This window comes from Pteropus vampyrus, unplaced genomic scaffold (assembly GCF_000151845.1).
Source record: "Pteropus vampyrus isolate Shadow unplaced genomic scaffold, Pvam_2.0 Scaffold1, whole genome shotgun sequence".
Taxonomy (NCBI): Eukaryota; Metazoa; Chordata; class Mammalia; order Chiroptera; family Pteropodidae; genus Pteropus; species Pteropus vampyrus.
The window spans coordinates 37720809-37743855 of NW_011888782.1; the positions used below are offsets into that span (position 1 = coordinate 37720809).

Below are 23047 nucleotides of genomic sequence, written 5' to 3' on the forward strand. Positions count from 1 at the left end.
TGTGTTCAGTTTTTAGTGTTGGCTGGCTATATTTTGAAAGTCATTCTTTTTCCTCAGGGCCTTTTCCATGCATAATCTGTTTGTGCAAGTCAGTTCCAGTGTTGGGGAAAAAATAAGCTACTATTTCATAGGTGAATAATAACTAGTTATTAGCAGGCCATATTTAATTAATTTGTATGAGAAACTTCTTTGACACTTTTGATTTCATTTCTTTTTCAAAGCTTGTAGTGTGTCCCTAGATCAGTTCTTCACCTGTTATTAGAGGTATGTGGTAGTACTAAAAGGTGAAACTTCTATACTCCTCATGATTCTCTGAACTTTCCCTGACAAGTCTTCCTGGGACCTGTCCCATGTCTGGGCACTGGAAGTTATAGCAGGCATTTTAGTGAGTCTTTCATGAAGTTAAACATTCAATTTAAAATAATACATTTTCCTCCCCGAAATTATTAAGTCCCTCTTGTTCTTGTGGTGTGAAAATATTATTTAACGCGAAATAGATGACTGGTTTTGCGTTAACACCCTTTTAAAATCCTCTGTAACTTTCACCTATTTTTGTTTTTGTCAGACATTTCAAGATCTTTTATTTAAAAGCATCTGGAAACCAGTGGTTTATAAAACACACCTTCCTCCATCAATCTTTTTATATTGAAAAGCTTACTACTCTGCATCACAGTTTTTCAGAGCCTCTTAGTTAATTTTATCCTTGATTTATTACTCTGAGCTGCCTCTCATAGTATTGGGCATGCTTATATGCTCTGCCAAGAGAATATCTTTCTGCCTTTCACTTTCCTTTTCTCGGATGCCAGAGTGGAGCAATATCGCCCTTAGGATTCTGCAGCCGCTTCTTTCAAGCTTCGACACTACCTGGCCTTGTTCCAGTCTGAGGTGGTGTGTTCCTCACTCCACCAGTTTGTGCCAAGATCTTTGTCTCTTTGATTAGAGGTTTTCATGATAAAAATTAGTTAGCCTGGCTTGATTGACATTTTTCAAGGATATTTATGCTGGTGAGTAGGTGGGGAGGCCCTGATTGCTCTTTAATTATTAAGTTATGAGGAGATATGTAGCAATGGGAAAAAATCATTTTTAGGTGGAAAAAGCACCTTTGTAGCATTTGGAGATGATATTTTTGATTAGTTGGCAGATCTTACTCCCCGCCCTCAACCCCTTTGCTATTCTTAGGGTTAGATCCAAACATAGTAGGTGGATTGCTTGCATTTAGGAATTTCAAAGGATAAAGATGATTGAGGGAGATTATTGAAGAAGACTAATTTGCTCCTTTTCAGATTAGTATAGCCACACTTGCACTGAACTAGTGATGTGTGTGTGGTCGGCTTCTATTTCCTGTAGTAGGTGGAGGAAACAAGCCCTCTCTATGACCTCTGGCAGTGTGTTAACAGTCAGAAGAAATTAGTTCTTCTTGCAGGATAGAGATGTGGGGGTGCACTGGGATGTGGTGATGAGGTTATTATCAGTCCGATGTTGATATTTACAAATATGAAAAGTACAGACTGTCCCAGTACTGGGCCATCAAGGACTAGGGGTGAATTCTTCAGGGTTATTGAGCAAGAGGATTGACAAATGAAAGCCCCATCAGTAGTTGCCTTTGAGGTCTGTCTTGAAAGAGAAGCTAAGTCACTCTAAAACAATGATGTTCCAACCCTGTAATGACGTTAGCTGACTCCCAGCACATTGGTGAGGTCATGAGAGAGACTGAAAGATGCGTGGTTTGAGACAACAGAGTGGAATCTTTCACAGATCTTTAAGTAGGTACTTAAATCTTGGGGCTGCTTTATATGTAGTTTTACTTAGAGGCAGAACAATGTGAAATAAAAGATCTTTTGAGGTTCCTGCTAAACCACTGCTTTTCAGTTGTTAAACATGCATATGAATCACCTAAATCTAATTTACATTAAAGTGCAGATTATGATTCAGTAGTTCTAGATTGGGACCTGAGATTTTGCATTTTTAACAAGCCATGAAGTGATGTTTATGCCGCTGGTCCATGGATTATATTTTGAGTATTATTGTTAGATATTTATTTTTGTTCTTGCCCTAGATCTTGAATTCTAAATTGAAATCTAAGGCTCACAAGATAAATATTATCACTCATTCTTATTCATATTTAGTCTTCTTTTTCTTTACACTTGACTATGAAAATGCTATTCACAATGAAAAAGATACGCTTAATTATTCTGTGTAGTATATATATATATATTCACATATATATATATATATATATATATATATATATATATATAAAATAGGTGAATTATGGGAAGAACAGTAATAAATAATAGGTATTAATAAAATCCAAATTAAATCCACCAATTAACATACTGGAAATTCTTTCTGATCAGAAACCAAATGCTAGGGAACACATTGCGATTTGCAGACTTCTCATGCAGTACCATATTCACATATGTGTTACACCAAACAGATGTCTGAGAAACAGATTTTTGTAGCAGATTTTGACACAGGAAATACATCAGGCTCCATAAAACTTAATAGAAAAATGTATTTCTTAACTACAGTCCATTTTTAAAGAGCAGATTGCAGTGCATTTGGTGGAATCAAATGGGTTTTATTCTTGAGAGCTTGGCAGTCTCCTACCCAGAGAATTATGTACACGAATGTCACCTGGTGGCATGGTATTTGGTTATTGATAATGTGGTATTTTGGGGTTAGCCATATTGAGCTTTCTATTTTAGATCATGGAAGAAGGATACATTTCTTTACTACACGAAATATTTACCTGGTGAATCATTTCTGGAAGTGAGGGAATCACTGTGGTATTTTGAATTAGAAACACATCTTTTCAGATGTGCATCAGCGGTGTGATCTCTTAGTCTGTTTCAAATGGTAATACACCAGGGGCTGAGAAGCTGCCAAAGTAGAACATCTGCTTCTAAGACATGGACTTCTGGTGCATTCCTCTCAATGCGCCATTGCTTTCTTTTGCTTGTTTTCTCAGTTTGTTAAATCTAGATTATATTTCATCAAGGGCATAGTGAAGAAAACCTGAAAATTCAGTTATTATCTTAACAACAGAGAAAACTTCTATGAAAGCTTTTTAATTTGGATCAAGATCTAAGAATTCCTAGTTATTAAATTATACCTTGTGATACATTTTATCGAAAGTGGTTTTCTTTTTCAAACTCTCCTTAGGTGCAGTCCTCCCTGGTATAATCATGTTTGGCTATGTAGACCTCTGTATCCTTGAGCAGCCCGGGTAGGTGGTAGGCCTGTGCCGGTAAAATGGGCAGGCCTGCTACATAGGGAGGTGGTTTAATATCTGCAATGTGGTCTTGGTACCCTATAAGCCTCTTCCCTGAATACAAATCTGCCTCTGAAGTCTGTTATGTTGCCCAACTGATCTATACTCATATGTCTTCATCTAACAGGCCTGCTGCTTTTGATCTGGCATGGTCTTCTGCCTTTCCGCTGCTTGTCTCAGCCTTTTTTAGGAGGCCCAAAGTTGAGCACTTTCTCTCTTTAGCTCATGTTCCTAAAGCACAAGCACATCGAATGGTTGAATGTACCTCAGTTACACAATTACACCGTGTTGGAATTATGTTTTTACATGTAATTACCCACTTAGATTATAAACTCCCAGAAAGCAGGGCTTTGTGGTTTTCATCTATTATCCCCATTGTCCAGTGTGGCGGTAGATCATAGCCGAGCCTCAAAAAATATTCGTTGAGTGAATAAACTTTATTTAAAGTAACTGGAATTCCATGTAGGTAAGATCACAATTTATGCATATAAAGTCATTCTGAAAAACAAGAAAAACTGATATTAGTGCAAGTAAGCTAGACTTTTAGAGAAGCAGCAAACTGTATCATGAAAGTATGTTGGAAAATGAAAAGATTATCTGGTGCTGCTTTACAGCCTGATCTTCGTGGATTATTTTAAAAATATTTAATTCATTAAGAAATATTTGATTAAACAGGAAATAATTCAGTAGGAAAAAGTTTCTATTAAGTTATTATACAATCCTCCCATTATTTTAATGTTTAACTGAATATTAAAAATGGCTTTTTTGAATTAAATATTTGGATTTTCTTATTCTATTAAGTTTTAAATGATAGGTATCTCCAGGAGAGGAATAATGATTGATTCTTGTGCTTAGTATATAACTTAAATCCTACAAGTATGGATATAGCAATACATTTATTGCATAACCATTTCACTTAAAAACATTTACATGGGTAGACAGGGACAATGATCTCTTCAGCAGTAGTTTAAAATGTCTTCTCAAGGTTGTTAGAGTGATGGTTTAGGTACAGCTGGGAACTAAAAAAAATCAGTGTATATTTCAGTGTTGATAAGTAAGAGATTATTAATAGTGTTTGACTTTTAAACAGAGACCCTAGTGAATAGAACTAGACAAGACAAAATCCAGGATGATTTCTTATCTAGACACATGTCAAATCTAGTTATGTTAAACTATCTCCAGAAGACATGTGATTTAAATGGCAGCTCAATTAAAGACTGCCATAAAGTCTATAAACATTCCAGGTTTTTGCTCATATTTCACATACATACATTATTAAGGGGATTCTCTCCCTTTGAGCACTTAAGACTTGTAGAAATTAAGTTTGTTGTCAGTATAAATCAGTGGGTTTAGCCTAATGGTATTTTCACAGTTCAGTTCATTGTGTGGCTATATAAATAAATATGTTTTGAGAATTCATTGTAGTTAGGCTGCTTTACAATTAATATAGTCCAGATTTCTTGTGAAAACTTCTCTTGGTTGAGAGCAGCTTTTACTTCATATGGTGTTGGCTGGGGTACTGGTTCAGATGGACTGTCCAGTGGCCTTGCTCATATGCCTAGCATCTGTTTCTCTCTTACACTTGGGAAATCACTAGGGCCTTTCTTGCATGACTACTTGGGCTTCCTCATAGCATGGCGGCTAAATTCCAAGGGTGTTTTCCAAGATGTAAAGGCAGAAACTGCAGATCTCATAAGGTCTGGCCTCAGAATTTACACAGCATCATTTCTGCCACATTCTGTTGATCAAAGCAAGGCACCCCCTAGCCCAGTGCAAGGGAAGAGGAAATAGACCCCACTCCATGATGGGAAGAGTGGCAAAACATTTTTGGCATTTGTAAACCTGCATAAATCCTCTGAAATAAGTTATAATTCATACTTTAGAGAGGAGGAAACTAAGGTTTAGAGAGGTTAATTTAATACCCAATGTTACCCATTTACTAAGTGAGTTAAGCCCCAGATTAGTTAAGTTTAATGCTAGAGCTGGGACTTTTCATTATAGTAATAATATATTGCCTTCAAGGTGTACGTAGGCAGAGTAGATAAATTTGTCTTTTTACTCCAAAGCCAATATCTGAGAGTAGTTTTATTGATGTGTGGATTACTCCATTTGCGATCAGACTGAAATAGTAAAGAGATTTGATTCATATTGTTGACCAGCCATCATGTGGTAAACACGTCTTCCTAAATTTGAATATTTCTAAAACTTGGTTGAGGTGAAAGTTAAAATTCTTAGATCTGATATTATCCTATGCCTACTACATATGTTAGCACATTTCCTTACCAAGAACAAATAAATGAAACTGATTTTTAAACGGTAAGTTCCCAACGAGGATATTCTATTCTGGTAGTCTGTATTTTCATAGGGTTTCAATATTCTGGTGTTTACTATTCATTAACATAAAACGTAGAGCTTTTAAATTGCCTTTTATTATTTCTTAAAATTTCTGCTACTCTGTGGTTTTGTTTTGTGGTTTTGTTATTCAAGGATTTTTCTTTGTTGAAAAAAAAAATGTCAGAGATGCCTATTATGGTAAACAACAAAATAACAATTAATGCTTCCAGACATACTAATGAGTTTTTATATTTAGTATAATTTCAATTTTCTGTGTTAGATTTTTGTATACTGAAGGATTTCTACAGTCTCAGACTGAAGCATATTGAGGAATGTCTATAAGTTGAAAATATTGTATAGCATGCTGTACATACGTGTTAGTTGCAGATTGTGAAATGAATTTTTGCCTAAAGCATGTGGGCTTTTAGTGCCAGAGCTATCTAATTGCCTCCTACTGGCTGGAACAGAAGTGAAGATAGCCCCATAGAATGTTATGGGACCTCAGAACTTGGTACACAATCACTTTGTTTTATAGAGGAAAAACTTCAGATAAGAGAATCTTTCAGGTTTTTTTCACATCATGGAGTAATGGGACAGGTAGAGTTGAGTCTAGAACCCTATGATACCAGGGCCCTGTTTTCCTCCACTATACCCCAGTATTTCTTTAATGAGGCTTATTGTTGGAAATGTAGAAACCACTTATCCAGAAGGTCTTATAACCACCACTCAGCTACAGAATAAGTTATATCCAGTTTAGCTTCTGCTAGTTTAAGAAAATCTTAGACCTATTTTTAACAAATATTTGTTGTTGTGTTATATTTAGAAAGTTTAAGAATTTTATAGTGGTCCAGGAAAATTTTCTGCTAGCAACTGATAAATTATTACAGCCATGTTTTTCTATGAAGGCTTTACCTTTATATATATATAAATTTTCTATGAAGGCTTTACCTTTATATATATATATATTTTGAAAGAAAAAAAGTCTGAATATAGTCTTACTGCTTTGGAAAACAAACATCCCCCCCCCAAAAAAAAAAACAAAAACAAAAACCCAGCATTTTTCTGTGGGACTGTAGGCATCTAAATTACTCCTTTCTCTTGAACCACTGTCATATATACATATATATCTGGTAAGCTGAAGAGAAAATGTGGGTAATTGAACCGTCTGTTCATAATGTTACTATAAATTTCTTCTATGGTGTCATATGACAAAAAATATATGTGATGTGCTAATTTATCTCTATAACCATTAGGGACTTTCCTGTAAAAATAATACAACTTGAGTTGCATTTTTTAGGAAACTATTATAAAGGCAGGAGATAAAGTCGCCGGTTAGACTCTTCATTTTATTTGAGCAGTTCTTGGACTGTTTGACCTTTGTATTCCCTGCTTTATTTTCTGAAAATGTGAAATTATAATTGAGTCATTCTTTTAGGGAAGGATTTGGAAATGTGCCATTGGTGAATGTACCATGATGAGGGAAGGGCTAATATTTTTTAGAAGATTGGGAATTAATGGTTAAGTAAATGGTTTGGGGTGACTGCACCAGAGATGCCTTCTCGACTTGAAAGTTAAAGCAGCCTGCCTGGGTATCATTGGGGCCTGTCAGAGGATGATGGGCGGTGGTGTCTGGAAATCTATTCACTGTCCTTCAGACACATTGTAAGTTTGCCTGAGAAAATCAATGTAATAGCTTTTCAATGACATTTTTGTTTCCTGGTGAAAACAGGAAAATGAAACGAGGAAAAACTTTTTATAAGCTATTTAGAGGTTATTGTTTGTCTTCTTGTGTAAAACTTGTATTTTTTTCTATTTATAATGTGATATTTAGCTTTTTAATGTAACTGATACTATACTGGCATACTATTTATTCTGCTTTTCTCACTTCACACTTTTATTTCAAGATGTGTGTGGGGCACACACATGCACACACACATAAAATATTATGATATGGTATCCATGTCAGATTATACTAACAATAAATGAGAATTTCTTGGCAAAATTGTATTTGTTTTTATTTTTATGTTCAACCAACCATATGAATAAAGATAATTTTAACCCCAGGGAAAGAGTTTTCTTCTGTCAGTAACACCCAACATGAGCACCAGAGAAATGAGCTATCTCTTTCTTCCTTCTGTGGTTCATTTGTCTTTCACTTGCTCTGCTCCAAAAGGGCAGGGTTGAAATAGGACAAAGGTATTAATAAGAAAAATTTCCAGAGCCGCAAGGAGGAAGTAATTGTCAGGGAACAGATAGTGTGATGGGAAACTGTTACGCTTCCTCGGGAAATATGACAAATGTGTTCAGTTTATTTGAGTTTCTGGAAACTACTCATGGAGAATACAGCATTAATTTCCTTTAGCATGCTCATATTATATTTTGCCATTCACAAAGAAAAAAAAGATAGGAAAAGAAAGATCTCAGAACTCACAGGATGAAGATTTTTTTCTAATTTAGAGTCAACTTTGGCTTTTTAATTCTCTATTCAGACTAGTTTTGTTAAAATCCTTTATCATCAAGGTTGAGAAAGTTAATGCCTTACCGTGTATGTAGTTTCTGTGAGCTGTTTTTTATATACTGTTTAATATATGTTTGTTAGCAGTAATTTGGAATTAAGAAATCCTTTATAGTTCTTTAAATATTTCCATGGTCCTTGAATTTAACATTTGTTGGATAGCTATTATGTGTAAGAAGCTATTATAGGTAAAATAAGACTTGTTCTTCTCTAACAAAGGCTTATGCTTTAATAGAAGTGAAATGCAATATGTTTATAAAATAAAACCATGATGCTCTTCAAAGAAGCCTTTGTGCCGTGGCAGGTAACGTGAAATGGCAGAAGTGGTGAGGCATTTAAGAGCTTGAGAGAGCACCTCTGGGAAGAAGTATGGAAAAGGTACCATGGGAGTACTTTGACATAAAACGAGTGCAGGTTAAAATTAAACAGACTGAGGCATAGAACTTTGGATCAGAGAGGAGGGAAGATATGGTTTGCCTCAGGGTGTGGATCAAGAAAAGCAGATCACTTAGATAGCTCCAGGGAAGCACAGAAGTGGTATGAAAATTGGTGAAAGATAGCTTGGTTCCCTGGAAGGTGGAAATCCTTGAAAATATTATTTTAGAAGAATTTTCAACTGTACTCTATTGAGTATAAACCTAAGAGAAACCATTCTTGAAGTATAAAATATGATAAAAGAAATAAATGGAGTGGGACTTGTAACAACATTAAGAATTTCCCATTAGGAGTAAATACTAACTGACTAATTCAGATTCCTATCACTATATATATATATATAAATATATATAATTTCCAGTGGCCTACTGGAAATTGCAAAGGAAAAAAGTTAATCCAGATTTTAAAATAATGTTTCAAAGTCAAGTTTGTTTTGTTTGTTGATGAGACCTTTTTTTTTTTTTTTAAATAAAATTACCCCAGGTCATAAGAATATAGTTTGAACTTCTGTTTCTTTTCTTTTTAAAAAGAGCCTAACAACGAAAATAAAACAAAGAAAACAAAGTTCTATCTTCTGGTTGCTTCTATATGAATCTCATACTAGTGATGACTTTCCGCTTAGTTCACAGAACTTTCATTATATTTTTATCTTAAATATAAAAAGGAATGTAGGAGTAGGTTTTTTCTTTTCTCTTTTAACTAATAGACTGGTCTACATTTTTAAGATTTATTTTACAAAAGGATACTTGTTACAGATTAGGCTTAATCAGAGAACCTCTAATATTAAAGACAAAAGAGTTTTCTTTATTGAAGTCGATATTGTTAAGCTTTTAAACCAGATGAAAGTATGAGTGATCCATATTATATTTTAGTAGGTTCTCATGGTAAATTTTCCATGTAAAACTGTTTGTTGAAATCATCAAAGGGTTGTCATTAATCCTACTTTGGCATTGCCACAAAGTTAAAATAATTGATATTTAAAAAAGTTATTTGGGAAGCTTTATTGAATATATTGAGAGAAAATTTATTGTAGTCCTTTTCTTCATGCAAACTGCTGCTGTAATCATAGATTTTAAAATCCACATGAATGGCCCCATCCAATCTTGCAGTCATGTAATTCCTAGCCTAATTCACCTTCACTCTACCTACCCATTGCAGGCCAGAACTGTATCACCCCGGAATCATAAACTCCTCTGTCTCTCCCTGATCCCCACCCTTTCCTGGTTCTACCTCAATCTTTATGCTTACTACATTTTTCTGTACCTTTCTTTGAAGATCTGTAAGCCCTTTAAATTAATTAAGAGTAAGACTGTGTCATCTCCGTCTTATATCATCAGTACCTAGACCAACCCTAGCATGTAATAGACAATCAAGATTTGTGGAATAAACGACTGAATGGATGAATCAAATACTCATCCATTGTTTGTTATGGAATTATGAAAGGCCACCATAGCTATTGATGATCTTAATAAGGTGATGATGATTTTATCTTATTAAGATGGCTATCAGTTTAATGGACAGTAGTGTTATATGGATAAAAGAAACAGCTATGATAAATATTTATACTTTTAAACAGAAGTGGTAGGTATAATTAATAGTAATAACTTAAGGAGTGTTTTTAAAATTAGATATATTAGGCTCTTACCTACAGGTCTTATTTAATTCTCACAACAACTCAGTGAGACAGGCATTTTTGTTTACAATTTTTAGAGATGAGGAAACTGATTCAGAGAGAGGCGAAGTAACTTGTTCAAGACTACTAGCAGAGTAAGGATATAAACCCAGTACTATCAAACTTCAGGGCCATACTCTTTAATATAGTTGAAAAATTAAGCAGAATATCTTTTGAATATCTCCTGGGAACTTGTTAAAGATACTACATTTGAACATAATAGGCATATTAATGTTTGAGTTATGATTAAGGCATTCATAAATTTGCAAATTGTTCATTTAGAACTATTTTTGCAAGTAATTATATTTACTCTGAGGGTAGCGTCCTTATTTTGCTCTTAATAGACCTCTGTAGGCTGCCTGTTCAAGAGTGTACAGTGGAGAGATCAAAAGATGCCCAAGGCTCATCTTCTGCAGCCACAATTTGGGGCTTCACCTCCCTAGCCATGTTAGTGGCGGATTATGTATTCTGCAACAAAGGAAAAAAGCCTTCCTTGGTTATCTTTTTTAGTATAGTTTTTGGACTGATATTGTCCGCTAAATTCCTTTTTAAGTGATCAGTTCGATTTTTACAAGATAACATGGAGCAGCTTGAAAAATTGTCCTCCTGTCTGTCTCAGGTTAGATCATTTCTGTGCAGACTCCTGATTCTCTTCTGACTTGAGGTAGACTCTGAACCTTTGTTGATATTTGGACTTTTAAGACGTGCTTTCTACTCCCCTTGGAGGTATTGAAAACTTTAAAGCATTTGGACAGGGGAAATGGGTTAGATCTCGTTTTATTTAAGACTCTCAGGATCTGTCTTAATAATAGTCTAGTCCCAAGACAAGGCTTACACCAGCCTAGTCTCCTTAAATTCTTAGAAACTAAAGTGTTGCCAAGGTCAAAAATAGTGTGAAGTAACTTCATAAACCTATCTTGGAGGGCACCACATCAGAAATACAGTGAAAGAAAATTACTTCTTAACTGGATGGGGTCTCATTTTAAGTGCCACTGTTTATATTCTTTATGTCCTGCTTTTCTTTTTATGTTGAATTTGTTTCACCTTGTAGAGATTAAGAACATGTTCTAGCTTTTAAATGTGAGTATTGAATTATTAATAGTTTTTGAATAAAAAAGTAAAGATCTCCCCTACTCCCCAAAGCAGTACATTCTCACAAACATTGGACCTCGCAGATACAAAGTGTCATTTAAAGGTTTTCACTAATTCAGCATTTAAAGCTTTTTATCCTTCCTTGATTTATGACAGCTGTTTTTTGAGTGGAGAAAATCCAAACACTACAGGCAATCAATTAGATCACATTCTTTGTGTGTGCCCCACGATTAGCGGAGGCTACTAATCAAGTCGACTTATTTTTTTATTTTTGAAATTCAATTCATCATGTCAGGTTGTTGCGTTTCTCCCACCATATTATATCAAAATAACTTATTCATGTTTTTTTGTCCCATACTATGTGATAAATTTATTAAGGCTAGAATTATGTCATCTTACATGAAATCTTGTGTCCCTCTAGTCCACTTATGTTGTCTGTAGCCACCTTAAGCTACAAAGACCTATTCATGAACAGTGAATCTTCATCTTTTCAATAGTCATGCTAATTCAGTCTAGTTCAATCTCACATTCTGTGCAGTAATGTAACTCGACTTTTGGAGAAATTGATTTGTACCATTTTAAAGAAATACAGTGTTAGGTGATTGAATCCAGGATAAAAGAGTACTTTGCTTCTTAGATGATATTCTTGGAATTGCTCATATTTTTATTATTTTTTAATGTAGCTAGCTTTCTCTTTTTCCTTATGTTTTTACTCCTCCCTCCCTCCTTCCCTCATCTTCAAGGCTCCTCCAATATTAACATCTTTATTTCTTTACCCAGTGTTGAAATCTAGAAGCTACTTTTTGATTACTTGGCATATCAAAATACTTTTATTTCATAATTAGTTCTTACAAAATCTCACACAAAACATTTTTTAAAAGGGCTTCGTTTTTGATGGTTAATAGGAAATATATTAGTAGTCAAAATCAAGCATTTCATACTAAAAGCGAAAGAGAACTGCAAAAATCCCTTGTAAAATTAATTAAATTTATATTTTAAGATTATTGAGTCTTTCTAGACAATTTTTTTTCATTATTTTGGGGTAGGAGAGTTTTAGTGATGGGAACATATTCTTAATTAGTAAACATCGAATCTTTATTAAGCAATTATTATTGGTCTTATAATGAGAGGCAATCAAGTGTGCTTAGGGAAAATTAGTCAAGTATGGAAAAATTTCATAAAAGGAAAAAACATTCCAGCTGTTACCTTTCTTCCTACTATGTCAAAATGTTTAGAAATGACTGTGTTCTTGGAATTTACTTTCAAATGGAGGGTTTTTTTTTGTTGTTTTTTTTTTTTTTTAAATATCTAAGAGTGCAGAGTAGGGTTGGGAGTTAAAGAAAGCACATAATGTATAGCAAAATGTAGTAAACAAACAAGAAACCCACAAGTCATATAAAAGACAAAACCTATTTGCTGTGATAATTTAAATGACATCGGATAGTAGAATTAGCTTTCACTTCTTTTAGTTTCATATCATAGATTGCAAGTGTAAATCACTCTTTTAAATAATGGGTTTCCAAAATCATCACTTACATATGCATGGTATAAGTATGAATTTAAAAACTAGGTATAAAATAAATATTAGTATATATAGTCTACTATATGTGAAAAATAAGGTAACATAAAACTCTTGCATTGATATATTTTTAACAACTTGAATTTAAGTTTTTTTTAAAGGCTAAAGGCAAAATTTATCTTTTCATGGCCTTAGTATGCAAAAATGTGACTCACTTGCAGAAACAAGAAAATTGAACTATATTTAGCATTTTATAACTAAACAGTGACTAGTTATAGATCCTAGTGATTACTAGAGCTTCTGGACTGTAAATTAGAAAGAGAAAATGTTGCTATTTCTCTTTTAAAGTTTAGTGTCTACATAGCCAGCCAGTGGGTCAAATATCCCAAATGGGTAATCATTGGCATTGTGCTTCAGACTTTAGATCTAACAAATAAAAATGAACAACATTTGGATATGATTAAAGAACAAAGAAATGAGGGGATGGAGAGCAACCAATTCAGAAAATATGGAACAGTTGGTTCACCCTAATTATAGCCATCTTGATTTTTCTTTTTTCTTCTGTATATATCAGTTGGACATTTGGTAGAAAATTAACCCTTTTGTCTAATTATAGAAATAAATTTGTTGCAGATTTTCTAAAGTGACTTTATACTTTTCCATAAACTCAAATTTCAAAAGTCAGTTATGGTTTGTGTTGGTCACAATCCTTTCCTTTGATATAGTTCAGCAGTTTACTTTTCATTTTCTAAGACTGAATTTCTTATATCTACCATCATTTAAATGATATGTTGAGATAAATGAGAAGATCAAAGATTCAACTAATTAAAGAAGTTTTACATTTTAAGTAGTCTGAGTTGTGTGGAAATGTGGCCGAATCTAAACAAATGGTGGACCGTTATGCATAATGATAATGATTTTGCAGATTGTTTAGTGTTGCCATTCAGGCACTAAAATAAGGCCTAAATTCTGACCTCTGTTTTTCATAAATATTTTCATAGATAATTAAGGTCGTAGAGATTGGGGAGCATTTGGTTTTCCAATAGAGTTGAATTTATTGATATCTAGATTACCTTATACTTTATTGCTTTTTCCTCATTTCTACTTTTTTCACTTTTTATCACATTTATTTTGTATTCATCTTATATAGGAAGTTATGTATTTTTTGTAAATATTTTAGGAAGAGTGACTTTATTGACAGGTGTATATTATATAGTCTCTTTGGTACCTAACACTTTTTTGCCTGTTAACTTGAGAGTCATGAAACACAGGTACATGAGTAAAAATGAGGCAAAGAACCACCACTTTTAATGTCAAAGTCCTATAGAAATATTGTAGGGTGTTATATATATTGTAGATTTGATAGCTTTCTCTTTTAATTTTCCTCTATATTTACTTTTAGTATTAAAAGAATGGAACCCCTACTCTACCCCTCAGACCCCTCAACACATACACAAAAGCAGCTGACGGCTCAAAATGGAAAGATTATAGATGGGCATGTTGAGTTCTGATGCTTCTGAATAAACAGGAATATAAAGAAGCAAGATCAGTCTAAAACTGTAAAGTTCTTAAGTATTTTGTGTTTCAGTTGCTTCTTACTACCTAACACTGCCAGTTTTGGACTGATTAACGTAATTAACGTTGTAAACTTATGAAATAGTGGGAAGGAGTGCAGATGGTAGTGTTATTTTGAAGTATGAATTAAGTCTTAAATTATGTCAGAATCCCCAGAATTTAACATTGAAATTAGAATAGAGGCAATACCTAAATTTTCCTCCATTCCAAACCATTTCTTTTTTTAATACTGTCATAAGTTTTTATTTCTAAAACAGAGATATGATCATGGCCTTGGTCTGTTTAATCCATTTTGGTGCCCCATTCCTTATAGCAGGAGCTCTTAACAAGGGAAGTACATTAGAATTGCTCAAGGAACTTCTAAAATTTGTACATATCTGGAACCCATCATCAAAAAGTGATTTTTTGGTAGTAGTGGAAAGTGTATTTGACAAAAACTTTGTACATTGTTTCAGATTCCTGTAATGTCATGTTCCAGCCAGACTTTCTCATCCTGTCTTATGCCGCTTCCTCTAGTCACCTTCTCTTCTCTAGCCATGCTAAAGCTAGATATTATACAAATAGTTTTATTCTATACTTCTATACTTTTGTACATGCTGTTCCTACACTCCATAATACCCTCTCCTTCTCTTTTCCTCTCTCCCCTTCTCTCCATTTTGTCTTTCATCTGTCAACTATTTACTTTCCTAGTTTCTCCTCTGACCAATCTTTCCTTATTCCCCCATGTTAAAATGATCACTCTATCTTTTGTGCTAAGCATTTATATTTTAAATTTTTAGGTGTCTATCTCTCTCATTAAACTCACGTAATATATCTTGTTCATGTTTCTATTAAATGACTATATGGATTAATAAGTGAAAACTCTGTTAGGAATTTAAATGTACAACTTTTTATGAACATTGTTTTTTAGGAGCATTATTATATTGAGGTTCATGGTCAACAACCAAGACCTAGGTTGACACTGTACATAATTTCATTTTTCATAATATATGGTTCCATTAAAACACATGCATTATACATATTTAGTTTTTTTCCTTCATTTTTTCTCCATGTCTGTAGGCGAAATCTCACAAAACTGTCCCTTATCTTCAGTCACATGCTGGCAGAAATCAAAGCAATCTTTCCCAATGGGCAGTTCCAGGGAGATAACTTTCGTATCACGAAAGCAGATGCTGCTGAATTCTGGAGAAAGTTTTTTGGAGACAAGTAAGTAAAAATCATTTTATAGTTCGGATTCATCTTTGAAGACTGACCTAATCCTGCCTCTTGTTTTATATGGTATAGATTTTACTTAGTATTTTGAGAATGTACTTGAATGTTTTTGAAAAGTGTTTTGATGCTAATTTTTCAGTTTAGTCACCAAAAGTATACCTCAGTAACTGAATAGTTTTATGTTATTACAAAGTAAATATCAGTTATATGGCATTTATTTATTTCATGAGAATTCACTGAGTTAAATAGTTTGCTCTAAGAAACAGATGAATGTAAGATAGTGTTGCTATACATGAGAAGCTTATAACTTTTATAATTTAGTAAATACACAAGACACATCTTAAGGGGCAGAGAGAGATAAATACTTTAAAGATGGCATAAATTAGTTGCTCCGACAATTTGGAGAGGGGAAGGAACAGTGGCTTCAGAATTTCAGGAATCAGGTATTGCTTCGTAAAGGAGGTAGCGTGTGAGCTTGGTTAAGATCTGAAATTAAGGTAAGAGGAGGCCTTTACACCCTGATTCAGGCTTTCTTTGTATCATTGCACAGAAAATATACATGTTTAAACAAGATATAGAAATGAAAGATAATGTTATCACAAAGTTGCGTTATATCACAAAGTAGCTAAAATATTTTCCTTTAGGTATGTCCTACCCAGGGACAAACTCAGGTGTGTTTGGTAAATAATAGGAATTGAATGTCTGAAGCTAGCATAACTTAAAGAAAACTGGCCAGACTTTAAAAAATTTGGATGGGAATCTCTCAAGAAGATGATCAAGGACTGGGCATCAGGAGGCAAATGGTGTCTTTAGTAACCTTTTAAGGATCCCCTTTAATGAAAGAACCTCAGAAAGTCTTTGAATGTGGGCAGAACCCCCACTGAATATTAAGAAGGAAGAGTGATTATTTGCACATAGTTTTCATCCTGTAGTTAAAAGTCTGTATTTATACATTAACTAGTGAAATGAAGCATGTAAAATATTGATGTATACTTCTGGGGGTCTTAGTCCTCTGATGGTGGTGAATTAACTGTAACATTGGGTTCCCTTTTCTTTAGGAATTGCTATGTTTATCTATGATCATATACTTATATAGAACAGTGCACTTTTTATTACATGCATAATTTTTTGGCTTTGGAAATGTTATTTTTTTCCCCACTCGTTAAATAAAATATATTCTGAATTATTTTTAGACACTAAAGAAGGAAATGCCACTATTACCATTAATAGAGACATTCTGTGTTCTCGAAATCTAGCTACTTGTAATGCTCCAATACCTAATCACAAATGAGGAATTAAAAAAAAAAAAAGAAAGGTTCATCCTCTTCTGAATTAGAATAATAGCCAAAAGTATACTCATTAAATATTCGTGAATGGTAGAAAGGAGAAAGGCATTGCTGAGTTCTGCTGGAAGGATCTGAGAAAATTTCTTGAAGTTACAACTCATACATTAACTTTGTGAGCCTAAGGCAAACAGTTGGTAACCTTCAAAATAAACTTTATCTTAAAATTTTAAGAAAATCTATAGGACAAATTGTTGGTGGTATTTCTGTTTGAAAACTGAAAATTCTAGTGAGTTATGAAATTGTTTGCTTTTCAGAAGGTCGGTAAAAAATGGAAAAATTGTTCACACATTTTTTCAAGAGAGGAGTTTGTTTTACTGGCCCCTCAAGCCACAAAGAATTATGCATTTCAGACATCTTTATTTCCCTTTATTTATGGCTATAGACATCAAGGGGCTGAGATTTCTGTTCAATTGCTACATGAGTGAAATCACTGTTAAATCAAATGGGGGATTCTTGAAACACTGATTAAATACTCTCCCTACCTCCCATATTCTTGTACTTATGTCTCCTGTCTTCACTTACTTGAGAAAGCTGCTTAATTTTTCTTTAACATTTTTACTTTGAGGATGAGAGCCAAATTTAAAGCTCCTAGAAATCAGATATATTTCTGTAGCCATCAAAATTAATGATTCTTTTAATAGATCATTGGAGAAACCATTTTTATATTCTCCTTGGGTTTTTACCTTATAGTTCTGCAATATTTTATTGAGCAAGTGAGAAGATGAATGAATGATGTAGCCTTTGAAAAGGTTGATTTATTTTATCTTCCTTGTGCTCTAATACTAATTTATATTTTCACATAACTTAGTTCTTATATGAAAGCATACCTGCCATTTATCTTGCTACACATTGAGGTCATGTGAGAATGTTTTTACATGACCTAACCAGTGCTTTTGAACTTAAAGCAGTATTTTTTTCCCCCCCAAAACAGAACTATTGAGAGGTTAGTTCTAAAAACAGCCAAACAGATTATGATTTTTATAAAGCAGCTTTTAGCTTAAGGAATATTACTGTGATTTTTTTTCTGCCCCAAAAGGAACTGTCAGCAAGAAAAAAATATTAAGATTGAATTAAAATTGGGAAAAAGCTGTTTTTCAAAGGACTTTGTAAAACTCCTAAAGACAATTTTAGGATTTAGATCTTATGAAAACAGGCAGCGGACAAAAATCTTTTAGTGTCATATGCCTAATATTTAATTTCTGTGTTTCTCAACCTTTTTGAAGTCATGGCAGGGCCTATCTCTCTGCTCAGTACCCAAGTTCAGCTGTCAAGAGGCTCTGCCTGCTTGAAGTCCTGAGCAGTAACACATCATGTGTCATAGTAAACTGGTTGGGAAGTTCTGTAGTAAAGATTTTTGTGCAAATTATTAAATGTTTTAATGGTCGAGTTTTGCTTTTGCTTTTAATATGTTGACCAGGAGATTGTAGAAATATGTAGGAAAAAGGAAATGACATTATTGAATAAATGTGTCTAAATTCTGCATAATGAGACCAATACCAAACTGAATTTTCAAATTAGTAGTTTGTAATCTAGAAATTTTAAAGTATGAGGCCCCCAAAATGTACTTACAAAAATGTAAACCCCATTAATATATTAGACTCTGGGTGACAGTCATTTTTCTAAGGAGGTCAGGTAACACTTACTGGGGTACTCATGCTAAATACTTTTTGACTTTGAGGAGATTTAGACATGCATTCCCAGCCAAATTGTAATTCAGCAAGAACCTTGGATTCTAACTCCTGAATCATCTTATGTGTCTTCTCTTCCCCATCTTTTAAGTTCTATTCTACAATTTCAAGTTCAAGTTCAAATTCTTCCCTAGCTTTCTGATTGGTCTCCCTATTTTCAGTAACAACCTAGCCAGTTGTTTTCCTTAGTGAGACCAGTGAGCTTTCTAAAAAGTAGAAGTAATCATTCTTTTTTTTTTTTTTTTTTGCCTGAAGTGCTCTTCTATGAATCCTTATTGATTCTGGGTTAAGTCTAAAATCCTATTAACATGACAAGCTTTAGAAACTATTTTTTTTCCAGCTTCATCTCTTTGTACTCAGTTCATCCTCAAAGAAACAAACTCCTTAACACTGTACTTATTTCCTAATGCATGTGTGTCTTCCCCCCACATCTCAGTGTTTTCGTTTCTGTACATTGCACCCACTGTGTGGGAAGTCAGTTTTCCGTGCCCCATGAAGTGTTGCCACATTGGAGGCTTTCCTTGAGTACCCTGATCTAAGGTGGACAGCCCTACTCTGTGCTTCCAGATACCTGTGCTCACATCTGTCCTACTTGACTGCAATGAACTGCTGACATGTTTGCATTTTGCAGTCGAGTAGGAAGGTTCCTTGAAGGCAGAGACCATGCATTACTGATTTTTACTTCTCAGAGCTCGGCACATTTCCATGTGTGTTTGTTTAGGCACTAATAAATGTTAACAAATCATCTGAATAATAGTATGTTTAGGCACTAATAAATGTTAACAAATCATCTGAATAATTGGATGGGTGGATGGATAGATGGGTGATGTGATGTTTATTCTATGCTCAAAATTTCAATGACATTATTATCTACAATGTTTTAAAAATCATCAGTTCCTACAGTTCTCCCTAAAATACCTGTCTTCTCGCCTTTCTTTTTTACCGTCCCAGAATTTTGACATCCTTTTTCAAATCTAGTTCAGAGGTCCCCCTATTTGTGTTGTTCTCAATAATAAACACCCTACCACACATTCAACTTTAATTACTCCATGCTTTGTGTTCCTGTTTTATTTTAAATGTTTATATTATTGAATGTATATTTTCTGCATGGGTCCTTTCAGCTCAACCTATGAAGCTCTCTGTTGACTTTGTATCCAAAAATTAGTAAAAACTAATTTTTATTGGTTACTATATATTAAACTCTGTTCAGTGCTTTCATATGAGATAACTATTTTTACAATAATTATTTTTAAAATGGTTATTGAATAAGTCCTTTGGGTACCAGATACATAACAGACATTTAATAATTGTTGGTTGAGTTTATTACTTATTTTTCCAACATTTAAGTTTTCCTTAATGTCTTGTTCTTCAGTCAAGTGGATTATTTGGCTCTTTCCTAACACATCAATAGTTACAAGTTTCTATGTACTTGCTCATATTGCTCCTTTCTTTTGAAGATTTTTATAATTTTTGGCATCAAAGTAAAACTAATATTTCAGTGTTCATCTAACTTTATTTCTAGACCTGTTATTACTAGATCTCTTTTTAAACTACTCATAAATGTACTGTCGGTCCTAAAAACTCTATTCCTAGTCTACATTCTTTCCACAGCCTCAAGGTTGTAGGTCTAGCCTGCTAATAGATATCGTCACATAGATTTATTTAGATGCACAAAACCGAACATATACCAAACTGAACTTATGTGGTTACCAAAACTCCTTTTATCTCTATTTTTCGTGTCTCAGTGAATGGTACCCAGTTGTTCAAATCAGAGATTGAGGCATATTTGACTCCTTTTGTTCAACTTATATATCTTAATAATCAAGTGTGGTTAATTATTAATTCTACAAGTAATATAATTAATATTTAACTTTGTATGATGGAGGTTCTATAATCTCCAGAAATCCAAAAGCAAAGCCAAAATAAACAAACAAATAAATAAATGTTTTGTAAAATTGTGTGTATCCCTATATAAAAACAGGGTAGAATATGAGAATCTGTTCTGCTTACCATGGAAAAAAATGATCTATTTAAAGCTTATCTCATTACCTCTACCTTTGATTTCCTGGGGAAGTGGTATGGACCTTCTTTTTGTTTCCTGTATTTTCCTTTCAATTTTAATAAGAGACAAAGAATGATAGTTTCTTTACCTTTCCAGTGAGTGAGATACATGTTATTCTAGCATATTAACAAGATCAGTTTTTCTCGTAGTCAAAGAAAAGGCAACTTAGTCACACTTAATTAAAAGAGGGGTTGCACAATAGAAAATACTTTTACAAGGAAACTGCAGCAGTAGCTCTATAAAGAAAATAAAATAGAACTCAAGGAATGCTATTTAATGTTCCATTATTTAGTCAACTCCTATACCTGTTTTTTTTAAAAAATCAATATATCAATAAGGAAAATAAAATTGCAAGTCTGTTTTGTTCAACTCATTGTAACAAGATCCTAAATACAAAAAAAAAAAAAAATAAAATTACAAATTATAATTTTCTACCTTTAAGCAATATGTATTCAATTTGAGGAAGACAGTATATAAAAAATGATTTATATTTAAAATCAGTTCTGTCCCATTAGAAAAGTGCCTAAAGATTGTCACAAGTAGCAACTTAATTATTTACTAGAGCGAGCAGAGGAACACTCAGGCTCCCTGGAGGATCCGGTATTGTGTATGAGTTGTGCATATGTTAATATGGAGTCTAGCAGTCTATTCAGTGGAGAATGCTGTGATTGGAACTGAATTGTTATGGTATTTGCTATAGAGGAAGGTACAGAATACATAAATACCATTCATTTGTTTTCCTTTTTTTTTTTCTCTTCATTCTGAACCCCTCAATAAGTGACATTTACTTTTGTGAAATAACCATGATTTAAGTACCAATTCTCATCCTTAGAACCTGATTTCATTAGAACCAAGAGTATATTTAGAGAATGGACACAATTTAACTGAGCTCACAAACTGACCTGTAACTCAGAATGTTTTTTTAAATCTCCATTGATTAATGCTACTCTCTAGCAGATGAAGATGCTTGTGTCACTGTGGATATGTGGAGCCATATCATATCCAGAACATTCCTTGGTGAACATGGAATCCAAATAAGGGGTCGTGGTTTATGATCCACAATCGGAGACCCCTGCCTTATGGACCAAAGTAATTGAAATTATTATTATCTCTCTTAGGCTATACTCTGAAAGCTCTGTCCATTTTTGCCCCTTTGGACTATGTGCATAGTTGCATTTTTAAAACTCCATTCTTTGGAGCCCCAAGAACAATGGAGACCTATTGATGGGTTTTTTAAGTAGGGAGGTGGTCACTCTGGCATTTTAGGTGAGTCACTCTCGCATAAGTTTGGATAATGAATTTGAGCAACAGTATCTAAATACGTCTGATTGTATTCCTTATTACTAAGTACTTTTTGAGCATATTATCTGTCTGTTTTTCAATAACAACAACAACAACAAAAATGTTCACAGCTGAAAGCTTTTTTTTTTTTTTTTTTTATTCAGACGGTTTTTTTTTAGCCATATGCTGGCCAGGAAAGGACCAGGTCCTGGGGCATGAAGTCTGCACCACCAGCAGCAGAACTAGGTAGAAAAAGTCAGACAAACATGTCTGGTGCCCCTGGAGTTGATGGGTGCTTTTATACATTATATTTTGAGGAAGAAAGATGTAATTACGTTTTTTTTTGAAAGAATTTACATTGGTTAAATATAAAGGGGGCAAGTGGGAAAAGGTGAGGCAAAGGCAGTTTTATGATAGATTCACAGTCAGTAAGTAAGAAATATTTACTACTTTTGGTTCATGCACATGCAGGATGCAGTGGCTGTCTGGTGGTCAGAAGTTAATTCAAAACTCCCACATACATTCAGGAATGTGAGCAATCTGTTAGTCGTCCCACAGCTATTAATTAGTTAGTTACTCTTTTACTCTCTGGCCTGACATAATGTAATGTAGGACAGATACCTCAGAAGTTTTCTCTTGTCACTGTCTATTATTTGCATAAATACACACACACACATAAACTATACAAATAATGTGTATTCTCATGTATAATACAAATAAAGGACACATCGTACTATAAATTTTAAAAAACACAAAAATACAAATAGAATTTCAGTATTTTCTTTTCATTTCAAAAAGGATCATTTTGTATACCACCCAAAGTCTATAACTGACTGCCCCTTCTACACGTACCCACTTTAGAAACTGATAAATTAGAAATAGGAGAGATAGGTAGGAGGCTATAGTAGAAAGCTAAATGAGATGATGATAATATACTTAAACTAATCAATATGTAAAGTGAAATATCAATATACAAAGTAAATTATCTACCTATCTATATATAGATAGAAGTATATGAACATAAGAATGATATGAAGATACA

At 33.7% G+C, this 23047-nt stretch overlaps 1 protein-coding gene across 8 annotated transcripts in view; it reads left to right on the forward strand.

Moving 5' to 3' along the window:
- CBLB (Cbl proto-oncogene B) overlaps nucleotides 1-23047 on the forward strand; it is a 203145-nt gene that overhangs the window by 68600 nt on the left and 111498 nt on the right. For all 8 annotated transcript variants that reach the window (XM_023527293.1, XM_011386115.2, XM_023527297.1 and 5 more), the window contains exon 4: nucleotides 15476-15622. In XM_023527293.1, coding sequence (XP_023383061.1) covers nucleotides 15476-15622 — 147 coding nt within the window. The remainder of the gene's footprint in view (nucleotides 1-15475; nucleotides 15623-23047) is intronic.